General features: G+C 45.5%; 1 protein-coding gene across 2 annotated transcripts in view; it reads right to left on the reverse strand.

Annotated features, from left to right (window-relative positions):
* Nucleotides 1–14256, reverse strand: part of ABL1 (ABL proto-oncogene 1, non-receptor tyrosine kinase) — a 137320-nt gene that overhangs the window by 35555 nt on the left and 87509 nt on the right. Inside the window, exon 1 of one of the 2 annotated variants that reach the window (XM_043916578.1) lies at nucleotides 13534–13767. The exons of the other annotated variant lie outside the window; for it this stretch is intronic. Within the exon in view, the coding sequence (XP_043772513.1) occupies nucleotides 13534–13612 (79 nt within the window). The 5' untranslated portion in view covers nucleotides 13613–13767. Of the gene's footprint in view, nucleotides 1–13533; nucleotides 13768–14256 lie in introns of those variants that run through there. 2 annotated transcript variants of the gene reach the window in all.

Consider the following 14256-nt stretch of genomic DNA (forward strand, 5'->3'; position numbering starts at 1 on the left):
TTGGTAACTTCACCCTGTGAATCATGAGGGCAAAAAGAATTTCAAGGAAGAGGGTCTTGTGACACTACCATTTCCTAGAATGTGCAAAAGGCTTAGTGAGATGTGTTAGGCCCTGTTCTCTGAGTACTTACAATATATAGCTCTAAAAGCATATCTAGTGCCGTCGTGATCAGAGGCTGACCAATCAACCAAAAAAGCTGGTTAAAGCAGGGAATTCTTGAAAATTAAAACATGAGATCCCCTACCCCGCCTGAATGTACACTGATTTGCTAGTCTTGACGATAGGGCCGAGGACTGTTCTGAGTGTGGGTGTGTGATTAGACTTGGATACTGTCTTACCATCCTACCTATGATGCCTCATCTCAGTTCCAGCTCTACATTCCTGCAGGTGGAGGAAGAGGGTGGGCCATTCACTATAAAATCCCAGTACAATCCCTTCTAACTGTTCACAGTTGTGTCATTCACACCTAGTCCTGAAACAACTTTTTAAAAAAGACACCTGCATTTACTTACAGAGTCTCTCTAAAGCACTGACCTAAATTTTCATAGAGACAAATCTCTTCACATTTGGATTTCACTGCTTTCATATGAACTGAGTAATAAAACAAGTATATCTGAAATAAAGGGATGTGGGAAGAAACACAAGTGGCTCTGGGTGTGCTTGTGACTCAGGGGGTGGGAGCAGAATGTGGCAGAGGAGCGGCTGCTCGACTCTGTGGGCACCAGAGAGGCGTGTGTTATGAGGGGAGCCAGACTGCTACACGCTACAGTGAGTCAGTTAAGTGAAAGCAAGTCAACAGAGCTTCTATGGTCGTTATATTAAGCACACTTATTAGGCAAAGGATCCTTAACATAAAAGAACTCTTGCAAATAAAAAGGGAAAAGATAAAACCCTCCTCCATGGAAAAATGGAGAAGGAAAATGGCAACCCACCCCAGTATTCTTGCCTGGAGAGTTCCATGGACAGAGGAGCCTGGCGAGCCACAGTCTATGGGGTCACAAAGAGTCGGAAATGACTGAGCAACTAACACACATACTCCCACTATGGAAAAACAGATCAAAACTATGAATAAGCAATGCACAGAAACTTTAAATTACTACTAAACAAAGAAAAGCAGAGACATTACATTGCCAACAAAGGTCCATCTAGTCAAGGCTATGGTTTTTCCAGTGGTCATGTATGGATGTGAGAGTTGGACTGTGAAGAAAGCTGAGTGCTGAAAAATTGATGCTTTTGAACTATGGTGTTGGAGAAGACTCTTGAGAGTCCCTTGGGCTGCAAGGAGATCCAACCAGTCCATCCTAAAGGAGATCAGTCCTGGGTGTTCATTGGAAGGACTGATGCTGAAGCTGAAACTCCAATACTTTGGTTACCTCATGTGAAGGGTTGACTCACTGGAAAAGACCCTGATGCTGGGAGGGATTGGGGGCAGGAGGAGAAGCGGGTGACAGAGGATGAGATGGCTGGATGGCATCACCAACTCAATGGGCATGAGTATGAGTATGAGTTGGTGATGGACAGGGAGGCCTGGCGTGCTGCGATTCATAGGGTCGCAAAGAGTCGGACACGACTGAGTGACTGAACTGAACTGAAACAAGGAAAGCATATTAACGTTTCTTGTAATCAAAGAAAGGTAAATTCTCTGTGGCGGGGACCTTTTCTTGAGGCTAACAGTGTAAAACTTCAATGAAATGGGCATTCTCACACAATGCTAGTAGTTGATGTAGACACTGCTGGAACATTTTAAGAGAAAAACTGGAAACATGAACTGAACTGAGTCTTTGAAGAATTCTATCACCTTTGATATACCTCAAGGAATTTATCCCAGGAGACCCAAACAATGATTTGTATATGCTCAGTCACTCAGCTGTGTTGACTCTTTGAGACCCCACCGACTGTAGCCCATCAGGCACCTCTGTTCATGGAATTTTCCAGGCAAAAATACTGGATTGGGTTGCCATTTTCTTCTCCAATGATTTGTATGTACTGATTTTTAAAATAACAGCACCAAAAAGGAAAAGCACAAAATCTTTATCCATTCAAGATAGGTTAGTTTGTGGTGTATCCATAAAATAGAATATAGCCATAATGTCATTCAAAATATTTTTGGAAAAACGTATCTAACAACTTGGAAATATACTATAACAATCCATAATTTTATAAAAATTGAAAAAAGTCCAGAAGGAACTACACCAAAATGTGAACAGTAGTTAATGCATGGTAGTGTGTCAACAGTACCATTAACAGTAGTTTAACACAGGGTGGTGGGATTACAAACATTTTAAGTTTTCTTTTTTCTTTTCTATATCCTGGCATACTTCTCTCACCATGAATGTGAATTGTTTCCATAACCAGAGAACAATTACAAGAACAGAAAAACGGTCATATAGAAGCCAGCTGATGCTTGTATAATTGATCATCTAACATGAAAAAGTACACAGGGGGAGGGGGAACTCTTCTCTCTCTGTCCTGAAAAAGTCCATGTGCGTTTCCCTGCAGGATCCCAACTTCGTGGGCGTGAGCACACGACTCTGGCAGACCAGGGCTACACAGGAAATTAAACCAGAGTCATGAATACAGAAATGCTTTTCTTCTCAAAGGCCCTCTGACCTCTTCTATCAAACATTCTGCAGCATCTGGATTTGATCAAAGTTACATAATCGGGGGAAGTGGCCTGGAAAACACCTGGAATGGGCAGAACACAGACACTGGCCCTGGGGTGACTATCGATTTAAAGTGTGGATTATTAAAGGGGGACTGTCCCTCACATGGAGACAGATGCTGAGAACTTCATGTGAGGGGATGAGGCCTCTCTGTCAGGAAGGAAAGGGCCTCCCACTGCCTTTTGATTCAACAGGACGTCAGGAAATCCAAGGCAGCCTCTCGATTTTCCTCTCCAGTTCTTGCTCCATTCCACAAATTAATGGCCAAAGCCCAAAGGGAAGTATTGCTCATGCATGCCTCTGGATCGAGACGCTGAAGTGCAGCCACAGTCCAACACCAAAACCTTCCAGTCAATTCCCAATCCAGGCTGATGTCAAAATTGACTCACGACGTATAAATGCCAAGTTCCTTGCTTCATTTCATAGCGAACGATGCTCGTCAACCTTAAAAATGATCACAGCTTACAAGGCCCAAGTTGCAGAATGTACTTAAATCTTTCTTGCCTAATACATGAACTTCCTGCCAGTCCCCGGATGGACCCTTAAAGGAGCTCAAAGGATTCATTAAAAAAAAAACGATGCCCAAAATAGCTCCCCTCTTCTGTTCTGCCAACGGATAAAGAAATCCTTGCGTCTATTCTTCTTAAAAATGTTAGTTTAACATTTTCTGCGGCATCCTGAGTCATAGCTTTAAAATATTTAAGATTTTTATCTTCAAGAATGCCTCTCACCTCATTGGAAATCCTTTTGTTATTACCACATCCTTCATGAAAAGGTTTCCACTCACCCACAAAACTCAGGAAAAGTCATTAATTAGCCAGTTGAATACCAAGAATGGTGCTATCTAAAAGTGCTCCAAAGTTACGGCTCCAACTGTGAGAACAACAAACTGAAAAGTCTGTAAGAATGATGCCACAGAATTCACTGGATCTGTGAGTGATTAACTTATTTGGACAGCATTCGAAGAAAAGAGCTTGGGTCTTTAAAGTACAATTTAAAGATCATTTTATACAAAAATAATCCTTTCTTAAAAGTTGTGAGTCACTGATCAAAAATGTTTACAAAAGATTCTCCCATATGGCATGTCTGGTCTAGACTCTCAGGGGCTGCTGCTGAAGCTGCCACTGCCAAGGAGGAGGGGAACAGGCTACTTCAGTCCCAAAGCGGGAGGGGATGGGAGTGGGGGGAGAAGGTGGGAGGGACGGGGATACGAGTGAGGAGGGGGTGGAGGGGAGGGAAAGGGAGGCTTCATCTCCAGGAAAAACATCCCAGGGAAGCTTCCCACCTTCTTGTTGGTGATCGTGACCAAGGTTATGGTTCCTGCTGGAGTCAGATAGGCGGGCTATGTGGCAGTCATTACTGTCCACCTCGTGGCTCTGGGGCTGGGGTGGGGGGGGGGAGGAGGGGGGAGAGGATGGGGCGTGTCAGATGTGATAAACACCCCCTTTACTTTTGCTCACATTCCATTATTTAAACCCTGGTCGCTTTAGTCTTATTTCCTTTGTGGGCCCTTCATTATGATCCTCCAGTTCAAGGAATCTCTGTAATTTAAAAATCTATAAAACAGATCCTTCAAAAAAGAGGGACGGCTTCGTGTTTTATTTCACACTCAGTTCCAACCGATGAGATCATGCTCAGACTATTCTCAAGTCAGTTTATAACAGTCTGATACAACTTTTTATAATATGAGCTTAGAGGAAAAGGATGATTTCCCACAATCTGAACTCGATGAAAGTCATTTTATCTACGTTCTACATGGTCCTTTATTTTGTAATTTACACCCTCACCCAGAGCAGTTAAACCTAAAAAACAAGTTTAGCTGAATACAGCCTTGGCATTAACTTCACACTCTGAACACAATGTTCTCAGGACCCCCAAAAAACTGTCAGCTGCTGGGGAGCAAGGGTAGGGCAATGAGGTAAGGATGCAAGGAACACAGCCTCTGCTCCTTGGGGGAGAAAGACCCGTTCATGAAAATGTACACACCCTCAAAGCAAAAGTCTAACAGAAGACAAGCGCTGTCCTGTGGATTAATTTTTAAGGACACAGACATGGACTACCAGGAGTTGTGAAGGGGGTTGAACTCAGCAGGGTTAGGTAGGAAGCAGACTATGAACAAGACCATGCCCAGCAAGAGAAGCCCAATTAACACAGGGACCCAAGGCCAGCCTGACACATCAAGCCTACTCAGGGAAGGGGCTTCACCTGTGCTGTGCTGGGGGCCCTCTGGTGATGCCTAGGAACTCCTCAGAATAAAGTCTGCAAATACATCAAATAAACATGGAGCACTGCAGAGAACAACTGTACTGAAACAGTCCTCAAAGTATCTTTTGAAAGTAATCTGTGATACAGTGTTTCTTTACTATGCATTAAATATACGCTCCTTTATTAACACATTAAATTGCAAGCTCCAGGAGTAGCTACTGTCGTTTCAAAGTAGTGATGAGTTTAGGTAATAATCACAATTGTTATATCATATGAAAATATCTGAGTTCTACTGCTGGCAAAAATCACAAGCACTGCTAATATTACTGTGGTTTGTCATATACATTTGTAAAAACAAACACAGATAAAACACTAATTTTCAGTTAGCACTTAGTGAAATAAAGTCTTAAAAATTTCTCCATCCAAGGACATGGAGCCTCTGAATGTCATCCCAGACTCCAAGGGCCTTGTGGGTTCACAATGTCTACACTGCTGACGTAGTTCAGCAGAACCCCAGCAACCTGACAGAGAGACAGGTCTAGAAAGGGGACTGCTGTAAGTTCCTGTGAAGTCCAGATTATGCAAGTTTCTTTCTAAGTAAAAAGAACTAATAATTTTCTTTCCATTACTTCCCACTTAGGGGTGTTATAGGCAATAAATTAGATGGGATTTCAGAGAAATCCCCTTTAAAAAATAAAAAAAGTTTTTTTAAAAGTTATTTAAATTGGCCCAAGGTGTAACTATTGCTGACAACCTTTTTATATTGTGATATTCCTAGGCAATCAATTTTAGAAAACAGAATCCTCCATCCTAACCTCTGTCCAGACAGGCAGTTCGGATGCAAACTCTTCTGAAGATACACAGTCCTCTGTCACCGTTCGCTTAACCAGAAAGCCAAAACAAAAGGAATTTTGTGTCACTTTCTAAGAATCTACTGTCAATGAAGGCAACGATGACTAAAAATGGAGTACAAGGACCGACATAAAAGAAGACGCTAGACTATCTTCACACCATTCTGAACCCAACATTCACACTCCTCTCCCTCTCAACCCAGTAAGCGCACACTCACAGCCTGGCCACTTTTCCTCCCAAATCTCTCAGCAAGCCTGTATTTTCCACACCCTCAACTAGTTCCCAGCTTTGATCTAGCCCCTCGTTCCACCTCCGCACTGCCACCTGAGCGCTCTTCCTAAAAAAATGCAGATCTGACCCGAGTCGCTCTCCCGTGAAAATCCACCAAGATGGCCGCCGGCCGAGAAGCCGAAGAGAACAGCTCGGGAGGCGGCCCTACCTGTGGGCCTCGGTCACCTTCACTGTCGCGGTCAGCCGAGGCGCTGTGAGGAACAGGGCTATCCCGTGCCTCGCGGGGAAGCTGGCAGTTGGCCAACAATGTAGGCGACACTGTTCCCTCAGACACCGGCGAGGGCTGTTGCTGCTGCCACCTCTGGGGAAGAAATCCGGGCTCCAGAAGGACCATCTTCCCCCAGGACGCCTGCTCTTCATTCAGCCTGCCCCCCACAGGCCCCCGCGGATTCCCCGTTGCTGCCTCAGCGGTGAGCACCTTGCCCAGGGCCAGTCACTCCCCCTGGAATGCCTAGTCCCTTCTCATCCGCCGGCACCAAGGCTAGGAAAAGTCTGACTTGTCCTTCTGCCTCCCCACCCCTCACCTCTGGTTGATTACTTCCGGTTCGCCTCGCACTCGGGGAGGACCTGATGTCAGTTAAGGGCGCCCTGAGGAATCTGCCCCCGTGTCCCTTGTGGGACACTAAGCCTGGGCTCCAGGGTGGACAAGCCTTGTTCAAATCTCAGCCCACCATGTCTTTAAGATATTAGTTTCCGAGCCTCGGTTTCTCAACTGAACAATGGCTTCAAAACCGAGTTGGGCCGTCAGGAGGGGTCAATGCATACTTGCGTGTGGAGACGTTCTCCGCACGGATGCGGGCATGGCGCCTGGCACCAGGGCACCGCAACAGAGAGTAATCATCCCTTCTCTTATTATTGTTACCACAATAATGTAAGTTCCTTTGGGGCAGAGATGGAGCGTTCTTCTCACAGAGTCTTCACTCTCACCTGCCTAATACAATAGACGACTCAGCCCCGCTCAGGGTTTCTTAGAATGAACTCAGTGGTAAGAACATCCTGCACTTGTTTATCTTTGGTAGCAAGGTAAAAAAATTAGGTCATGACTGAAGAGTGCACCTTAATGACCTGCCAGCCTTAAGTAAGAACAGCAGAAGTGACAGACGGGAAAGATGAGAAGCAAATGCAACCCAACCAGGAAAACTTAGCAAGATTTAGGAAATACAGTAACTTTTTAAATGGAATGTACACCACAGCCAAGAGCCTAAAACAAGGTGTAGCACGAAAGTACCTTTCTCTGTGCTTTCAAAAGAAACAGGATTCATTACTGTCTCCTAACAAGCCGAGATGCCTCCACAGACTTCTTGTTTGTGAGGGAAGAAAGGTTCCCAGAGTCAAAGTGTCCACAGTGAGCCCACTAACCTTAAAAGCCTTTTTATTCTGTCACAGGCCATTTGCAACAGACTGAAAGCCTCCCCCTCTCCTGCCAGGCTTGAGAGGGTGTGTAAGCCCTCATTTCACATTTCCTGTTTTCTGTTACAGCATCATCAAGGCTCCTGGGTCACTTGGACCCGAGTGACTGAAGTCAAGAGGCTGCCCAATGGAAGGCAATTTCCCTAGAACATCTCATCAGCCATTACTATTGGAATAACTTTAATTGGAGTCAATCCTAAAGGAAATCAACCCTGAATATTCACTGGAAGGACTGATATTGAAGCTCCAATACTTTGGCCACCTGATGCAAACAGCCGACCACTGGAAAAGACCTGATGCTTGGAAAGATTGAAGGCAAAAGGAGAAGATGGTGACAGAGGATGAGGTGGCTGGATGGCATCACTGACCCAATGGACATGAATCTGAGCTAACTCCGGGAGACAGTGAAGAACAGGGAAGCCTGGCGTGCTGCAGTCCGTGGGGCTGCAAAGAGTAGAACTCGACTTAGGGACTGAACAGCAAACAACAAAAATTGGAGTAACTGAATGTAACCCCAATAAAGGTATTTTGGCTCCAAAACACAAGGGTCAACTCTATTTATTCATGGCCCATCTTTAAGTTAAAGTTTAAGGTTAAGGTATTCAATGTATAGTGCTGTTGGCTAAACTTGAGGACTGATAAGACTGATGGGGATTAGGTAGAATTTAAGAGTAATAAGGCTGAAGTTTATGCAACCGAATGTAAGGGAACAACAGCTAGTACTTATTGATCCCTGCTGAGTGCCAGCACTGTGCCAAGCACTTTATCTGCACGAAATCCCTACAACCCACTGAGTAGCCTCTATTATGAGCATACGTGAGAGGGCAGGAAATACAAGCAGGCATGAAGCGCCTCACACGCTCTCTCTCCAGGAATCCATCCATTCACCAGCTACCTGTCAGTCAGCCTCACTCAGTCTCCAGCACTGCTCTCTCAGGGTCTGGCTCTTCCTTCTCCACTCCGCATCTCTTGTCCCCCTCCCCCGACCCTCCCTCTGCCCTGTCCTAGCCCCTGACCCCTTCCTCCTCTCTCGTCTTTGTTTACCCCTCTCCTGTCTCAACTTGTCTTCTTGTCATTGTCTCCCAGTCTCCCACCACCACCTAACACAGACAGTATAACAAAGCATCGAAGATGTGGATTAAGAAAAAAGGATTTGAAAACCAGTTTCAGAGAATAACAACTATCAGTATCTAAGGACAAAGTTAAGTCTCTCAAAAGTCAGGAACTAGCAAGCTATTTTTCCAAACGGCTTTGGAACTTCACTAGGCAAGAAACAAGACTGACCATAAGTGATAACTATTAAAGATGGACAAGGAGTACAAGGGACTTCACTGCTTTTGTTACAGGTTTAAAATTTTTCCACTAAAAAAAGTAAAAAACACGAAAATTTCCTGGTGGTCTAGTGGTTAGGATTCTGTACTCTCAATGCCAGATCACCATTACAGAGGAAAAGTTAAATTCTTTCAATGTCTCATCTGATCTTTGGTTCTTGGTTACATATACTTCTGGTTTTATTTTTTTCAGTTTTATTGAGATGGAACTGACATACCTCATTGTCTAAGTTTAAGGTGTACAACATAGTGACTTGATATATGCACATATTATGAAATGCTTACCACAGGGAGTCTAGTTAACATCCATCACCACACACAGTTACAAATGACTTTCCTTGTGAGAACTTTTAAGATCTACTCTCTTGTCATTTTCAAATATACAATATAGCACTATTAACTACAGTCACCATGCTGTACAATGTTACGCATTTTTAAAACCTATCCATCAATAATTTTTCCTGTTTCTATTTCAGGTCAGTGATTACACTGATAAAATTGTGGTCTGATTTTACAGTAAGGTAATAAGCAGTATGAAATTTTCAGTTTTCATATGTTTGGAGCTATGGAAATGCATCTCTAGAGATGAGAAGTAAGATGCCAACTACGGCATTTAATCCTGCCAACAGGATTTTTTTTCTTCCACAATTAAAATATTCACCATGGGAATAAGAAAGGATCAGAGGAAGAGAAAATACTCTTCCTTAAAACCAAGGACAGGAAGTATTAATTATAGGCATCAAAGCAAACTTGGAAACAAATTGTTTTCTTAACAAGAAAAACTATCTGTGGGTTTAGTTCAAATTCTATCATCACACTTCAGCCATTACAGCAATTGGCAATGCCAACATTTTAGAGTCTGAAATACTTAAATTACTAACAGCTAACATTTGCTAACATCTTGCTCTGTGCTAAAGAGTTTAAATGAAATGTCTCATGTGAGTTTCCCAACTCAAGAAAGCAGGGACTACGATGAACCTTATTAGAAACGAGAACACCGAGGCTCAGAGAGCAACATGCCACAGTCACTTCACTGGCAGGATGGATGACATCCGGGCCAGGCGGGCTGGCTTGGGAGCTGTGTGCTTCCCAGGAGAACAGGACCTCGGCAACATTCTAGCCATAACACTGCCTGGATTTAAAGACATCCCAAATGAGCCTCACATCAGTATAAATACATACACTTAGCACTTCACTGGTCTCAAAACTTTCCTGTGACTCATCTCCTGGATTCTCAAAAACAATCCTTGAAGGTGGGCTGGCCAGAGAACGTTTGTCCTCTAGGTCTTAGAGGTAAGAAGGCAGAAAAGTTGAGACATGATGAAAACTGGGTTCGCCTGACTCCAAATTCAACTGTTTTTCCTACCCAACTGACCTGGGGCCCTTCCTCCTCCTCTCTAGAAACCTCACAGCGTCAGTCTGAGAATGAAGTGAGGATGTCTATGAAGTGCCTGGTGCTAAAGAACTGTCGCCTCATTGATGCGCAACAATTTCAGTATAACCCCCAAATGAAAAGGACTGACTGGCTTTCTATTTGGTTACAGAAAGAGCTTCAGATTTTTCTTTGTTACTAAACAAGGGAAGTATTTGATGACCTCAGAAGAGAGTATTTAGAAAGAGAGCATGAGCTTCTGGGAGGCAGAAGTTCTAAAAGTGTATCTGTGTGGCTGGCACCACACAAAGCCTCCACCAGAAAGTTAACTGCTGAATAGAAGCGTTTCAAAGTGGGCCCTTAAAATAAATGCTGACAGTTCACAAAGAGTTCACTTTACAGAACCAACACGTCCACATGTAAGATTCATGCACAGTGTACACAAACACACCAACAAATCAAAGTAAACTGGGGAGGAAAGAAAGAGAATTCAACTGGCAAATGTTCATGTTTTCTTTCACACCTCTAGGAGAGAGAAGAAATTAATCAGAAAATTCAGTGCTTGAAGTAGACCTAAGATTGTAAAGCTCAATGTGGCCATAAAGGACAGATATACCTATAAACATACATTTTTGCAAAGCTGGAACATGGAGGTTAAATGCTATAAATGCCTATGTGTGCATAAAATGTTTCTAGAAGGATACACAAGAAACTCAAGTGAGGTTTCTGGATGAAGAACAGAATTTCTTCTCACTAACCTTTAAGAATTTTTTAATGATGTACAGCTATTCTAATAAACATTTAAAATTTTACTGCTAAAGGCAGTCATTTTTATCAGTATTAGAAAGAAAAAAATCCCTGATTCAGGCTTTAGAGTGTTTCTGAAGATACCATTTTAACATCCACAGAGAGTTCCAAGGAGATGAACAGTCACAGCCGGTAAAGCATATAGTGGCTAAAACTGGGCTCTTTGGAGCCAGACAGCAAGGGCTCAAGTCCTAGCACCACTACTTGCAGGCTCTGTGACCTTAGACATGTTTTCTAACTTCCAGATGCATCAAGTTTCTTCATCTATAAAATGGAAGTAACCGAAGGGCTATCATGAGAAATAAGCAAATAAAATCATATAGTATGCCCAAACAGTGCTTGGAATACAGTAAGCATTTAATAATTGTTGCGTTGGCAGCTAGGCCTAAATAGCAATAGATGCATGATCAAGTTGCATTTATGGCTGAACTTACTCTCAATGGAAAACTTGATCATATTCGATTTTCTTGGTCACTTGGGACACCTGGGGCCCCAGTGTGTGTCAATAAACACTGACTGATTGATTTAGGATGTCAGTAAAAACCAAAAGACTGGATTACTTATCCAGATGTTAGAAATATTTTTCCCAAGCAGCTAATAGCACATCCAGGCTTTTTTTTTTTTTCACATCCAGTCTTTAAGAAACAATCACTAAGGTCTGTTAAATTCCCTCAACTACAAAACAATGGTTTCATTTACTTTCTCCAATTAAACGTAACAACGAAAGAAGGAAAACTCAGTAACAGAAAAGAATTCCTAGAGTGATACCTTCCTAGATGGAGGCTTAATGCCAGGTAGTCTGCTGTAATCAGAATTTTTTTTTTAAACTTGAGAGTCAACATTATTTCAAGACACATTAGATTTTGTAAACCCTCACCTCCAAAAACAACAACAACTATAATTAAACCATCCAGGTGAGAACTAATTCTACTGTTTACCCCCAGGGAAAACAAAACAATGCCACAACAGTGCTGTAACCTAAACCTTCCTCCATCTCTGCAGCTACAAAAGTCCATTCATCTACTCTGCCTGAAGCATCATCTGCAAAATGGATGGTGATGCCTAACACTAACTCGTTACAGATGTAAATGAGAATGTGCTCAGAATTCTGAGCAACTTGGGAAATAAGCAACATATTAACTGAAGATGATCTTGGCTGCTCACATGCCAACTTCTAGCGAGAAATGAACCATCTTCTCCCTCTAAATGCTAGATCTTGTGAGCCCACTCCATCTGGATGCGCCTTCTCGGAGGTGGCCAATATACACGTCTCATGGCAAGAAGCGCCAACTGATTTCGCCTGTACCACTGGTGTTTATGGTTTGAGCTGCGCATGTGACTTCATGCAGACCCTCAGGTCAAAAAGTTGGAGAGAAAAGAAAAATAGGTGAGACAATGAACAAGGCCTCCTGTTCATTTCTCCTTCATTTTAAAGAGAAAAACGTTACAACTCCGATGGCATTCCAGCAGCCGGAATTCTACTACTTGTTCTAAAAGGAGCTTTACATTTCTACTCCTGTTTTAAGTCCTAAATAAAAAGGACAGACAAATTCAAGCAGATTTACATCCCTAAAGTACAATTAACTTTTCTGCTGAAAGCCAACAGTCTGGGGAGAGTCCCCAAGTCAGATAAATTTCCGCTTCATTCTGAAGCTACAAAATGAAGGCCACTCATCATAGTCAATTGTTTTTTGTTTGTTTTTTTCCAGTTGTCACCTTACTAGGACAGAAAACAATGACACACAAGAAAGGGGCAAAGGCGCGGGGCGGGGCGGGGAGGGAGGGAGGATTAGAGAAGAAAAGGGGAGTAGAATGGGGAGAGGGCAAAAGGGAACCGCCCGGGCTCTGAGGCTTTATGGAAGGAACTTGACACGAGGTGACCCTCCTCCAATTGCCCTGGACTCATTCAAAATCTTCCTAAAATACGGTGGAACTTCTCTTCTCTCCCCGCAGAAGTCTTAAGAATTCTTACGACCTCTTCGTGGTCCGTAGATAAGATGGAGTGAGTGTGTGTGTGTGTGTGTGTGTGTGTGTGTGTGTGTGTGTGTGTTGTGGGGTGGGGGGGGGAATGGTGTAGAAAGATCACTTCAAATTCTGTATCCATAAATGGTAGAGCCATGTTCCCTTTTGTCCACGAGACTTTAATGAAAATCGTCTGTTTCGCAAATACGGGTCGACCTTTTGGACGCGTAATTCCCAATTAACGGTGGAAATTCCACGACGTGGGCTCACGAGGCCCTTTGGGCCTGTACGCTTTGCTTTCTCCAACTTTCTCGGGGAGACCCTGAAGGCCTGGGGGCCCCGCGGCTTGGCCCTCCCGGCGTGGGCTCCCCCTACACCCCTGGGGTTAGTGCGCGCGGGGGTGGGGTGGGGTGGGCCCGGCGCCCCGCACCCTCCGGGCTGGCGGCGGCGCCCAGGGGCGGGCGAGGGAACCAGAGAGCGGGAGAGGGCGAGGGAGAAAGGCAGAGGGGAAAGGGGGAGAGGGCGGGCGCCGAGGGAGCGCGCGCGCGCGGCCGGGCGAGGCCTAGGAAGGCAGGCAGGCCAGCCGGCCGGCGGGGCAGCGGACACGCGGCCGCCCTCGGCCTGCTCCCCGGAGCTCACCTTCCAGGTAGCAGCTGGAGGAGGATGAAAGCCCCTTCTTGGATTTGCAGCCCACCAACTTCAGGCAGATCTCCAACATCTTGGCGCCCCGGCGGCGTCGGGGAGCCCGCGCCCCGGGCTGCCCTCCGCGGCGGGCTCAGGCCCGGCTCGCCCCGCGCGCCGCCCCGGGCCCCCGCGGCCCCGTCATGCCGCCTGCCCCGCCGCCTGCCCCGCCGCCCCGCCGCCCCGCGCCAGCTCCCGGTCTCGGCTCCGGACGCGCCAGTTAACAAAGGGCCCCCGAGCCCGGCCCCGCGAGGCCCGCCCCCGCCGCCTTAACCCTCTGCGCGCCGGGCCCGCACCCAGGGGCTGCCCCGTGTTCCGCCCGGCCCGGGCCGCCGTCCAAAATCGACGCCTCGCGGGTTTCGACGTTAAGGAAAGCGGGGGGGGGGGGGGGGGGGGGTGATTTTAAGCGCGCCAAGTCTTGGTTCTCAGACTTGCGAAGTACTGTCCTGACGCCCCAAGAAAAGACACGGGCAACTATGGCAGGCAAGTCGGGGGAGGGCGGGCCTGCTCAGCATCACTTTTAGGAACCTCCTGCATCTCTGGGAGGAGATCCCCCCAAGCCCCCCCCACCCCCCCAACTGCACCGCTGAAGGCCAAGCGAGTTGCACAGGGCGCGGTGCCCTGGCCAACCCCGTGTCCCCTGACTGTTGGTGAATAAGGCAGATTCCTCTGCAGTCATCA

The sequence above is a fragment of the Cervus elaphus genome, chromosome 11, assembly GCF_910594005.1.
Source record: "Cervus elaphus chromosome 11, mCerEla1.1, whole genome shotgun sequence".
Classification (NCBI taxonomy): domain Eukaryota; kingdom Metazoa; phylum Chordata; class Mammalia; order Artiodactyla; family Cervidae; genus Cervus; species Cervus elaphus.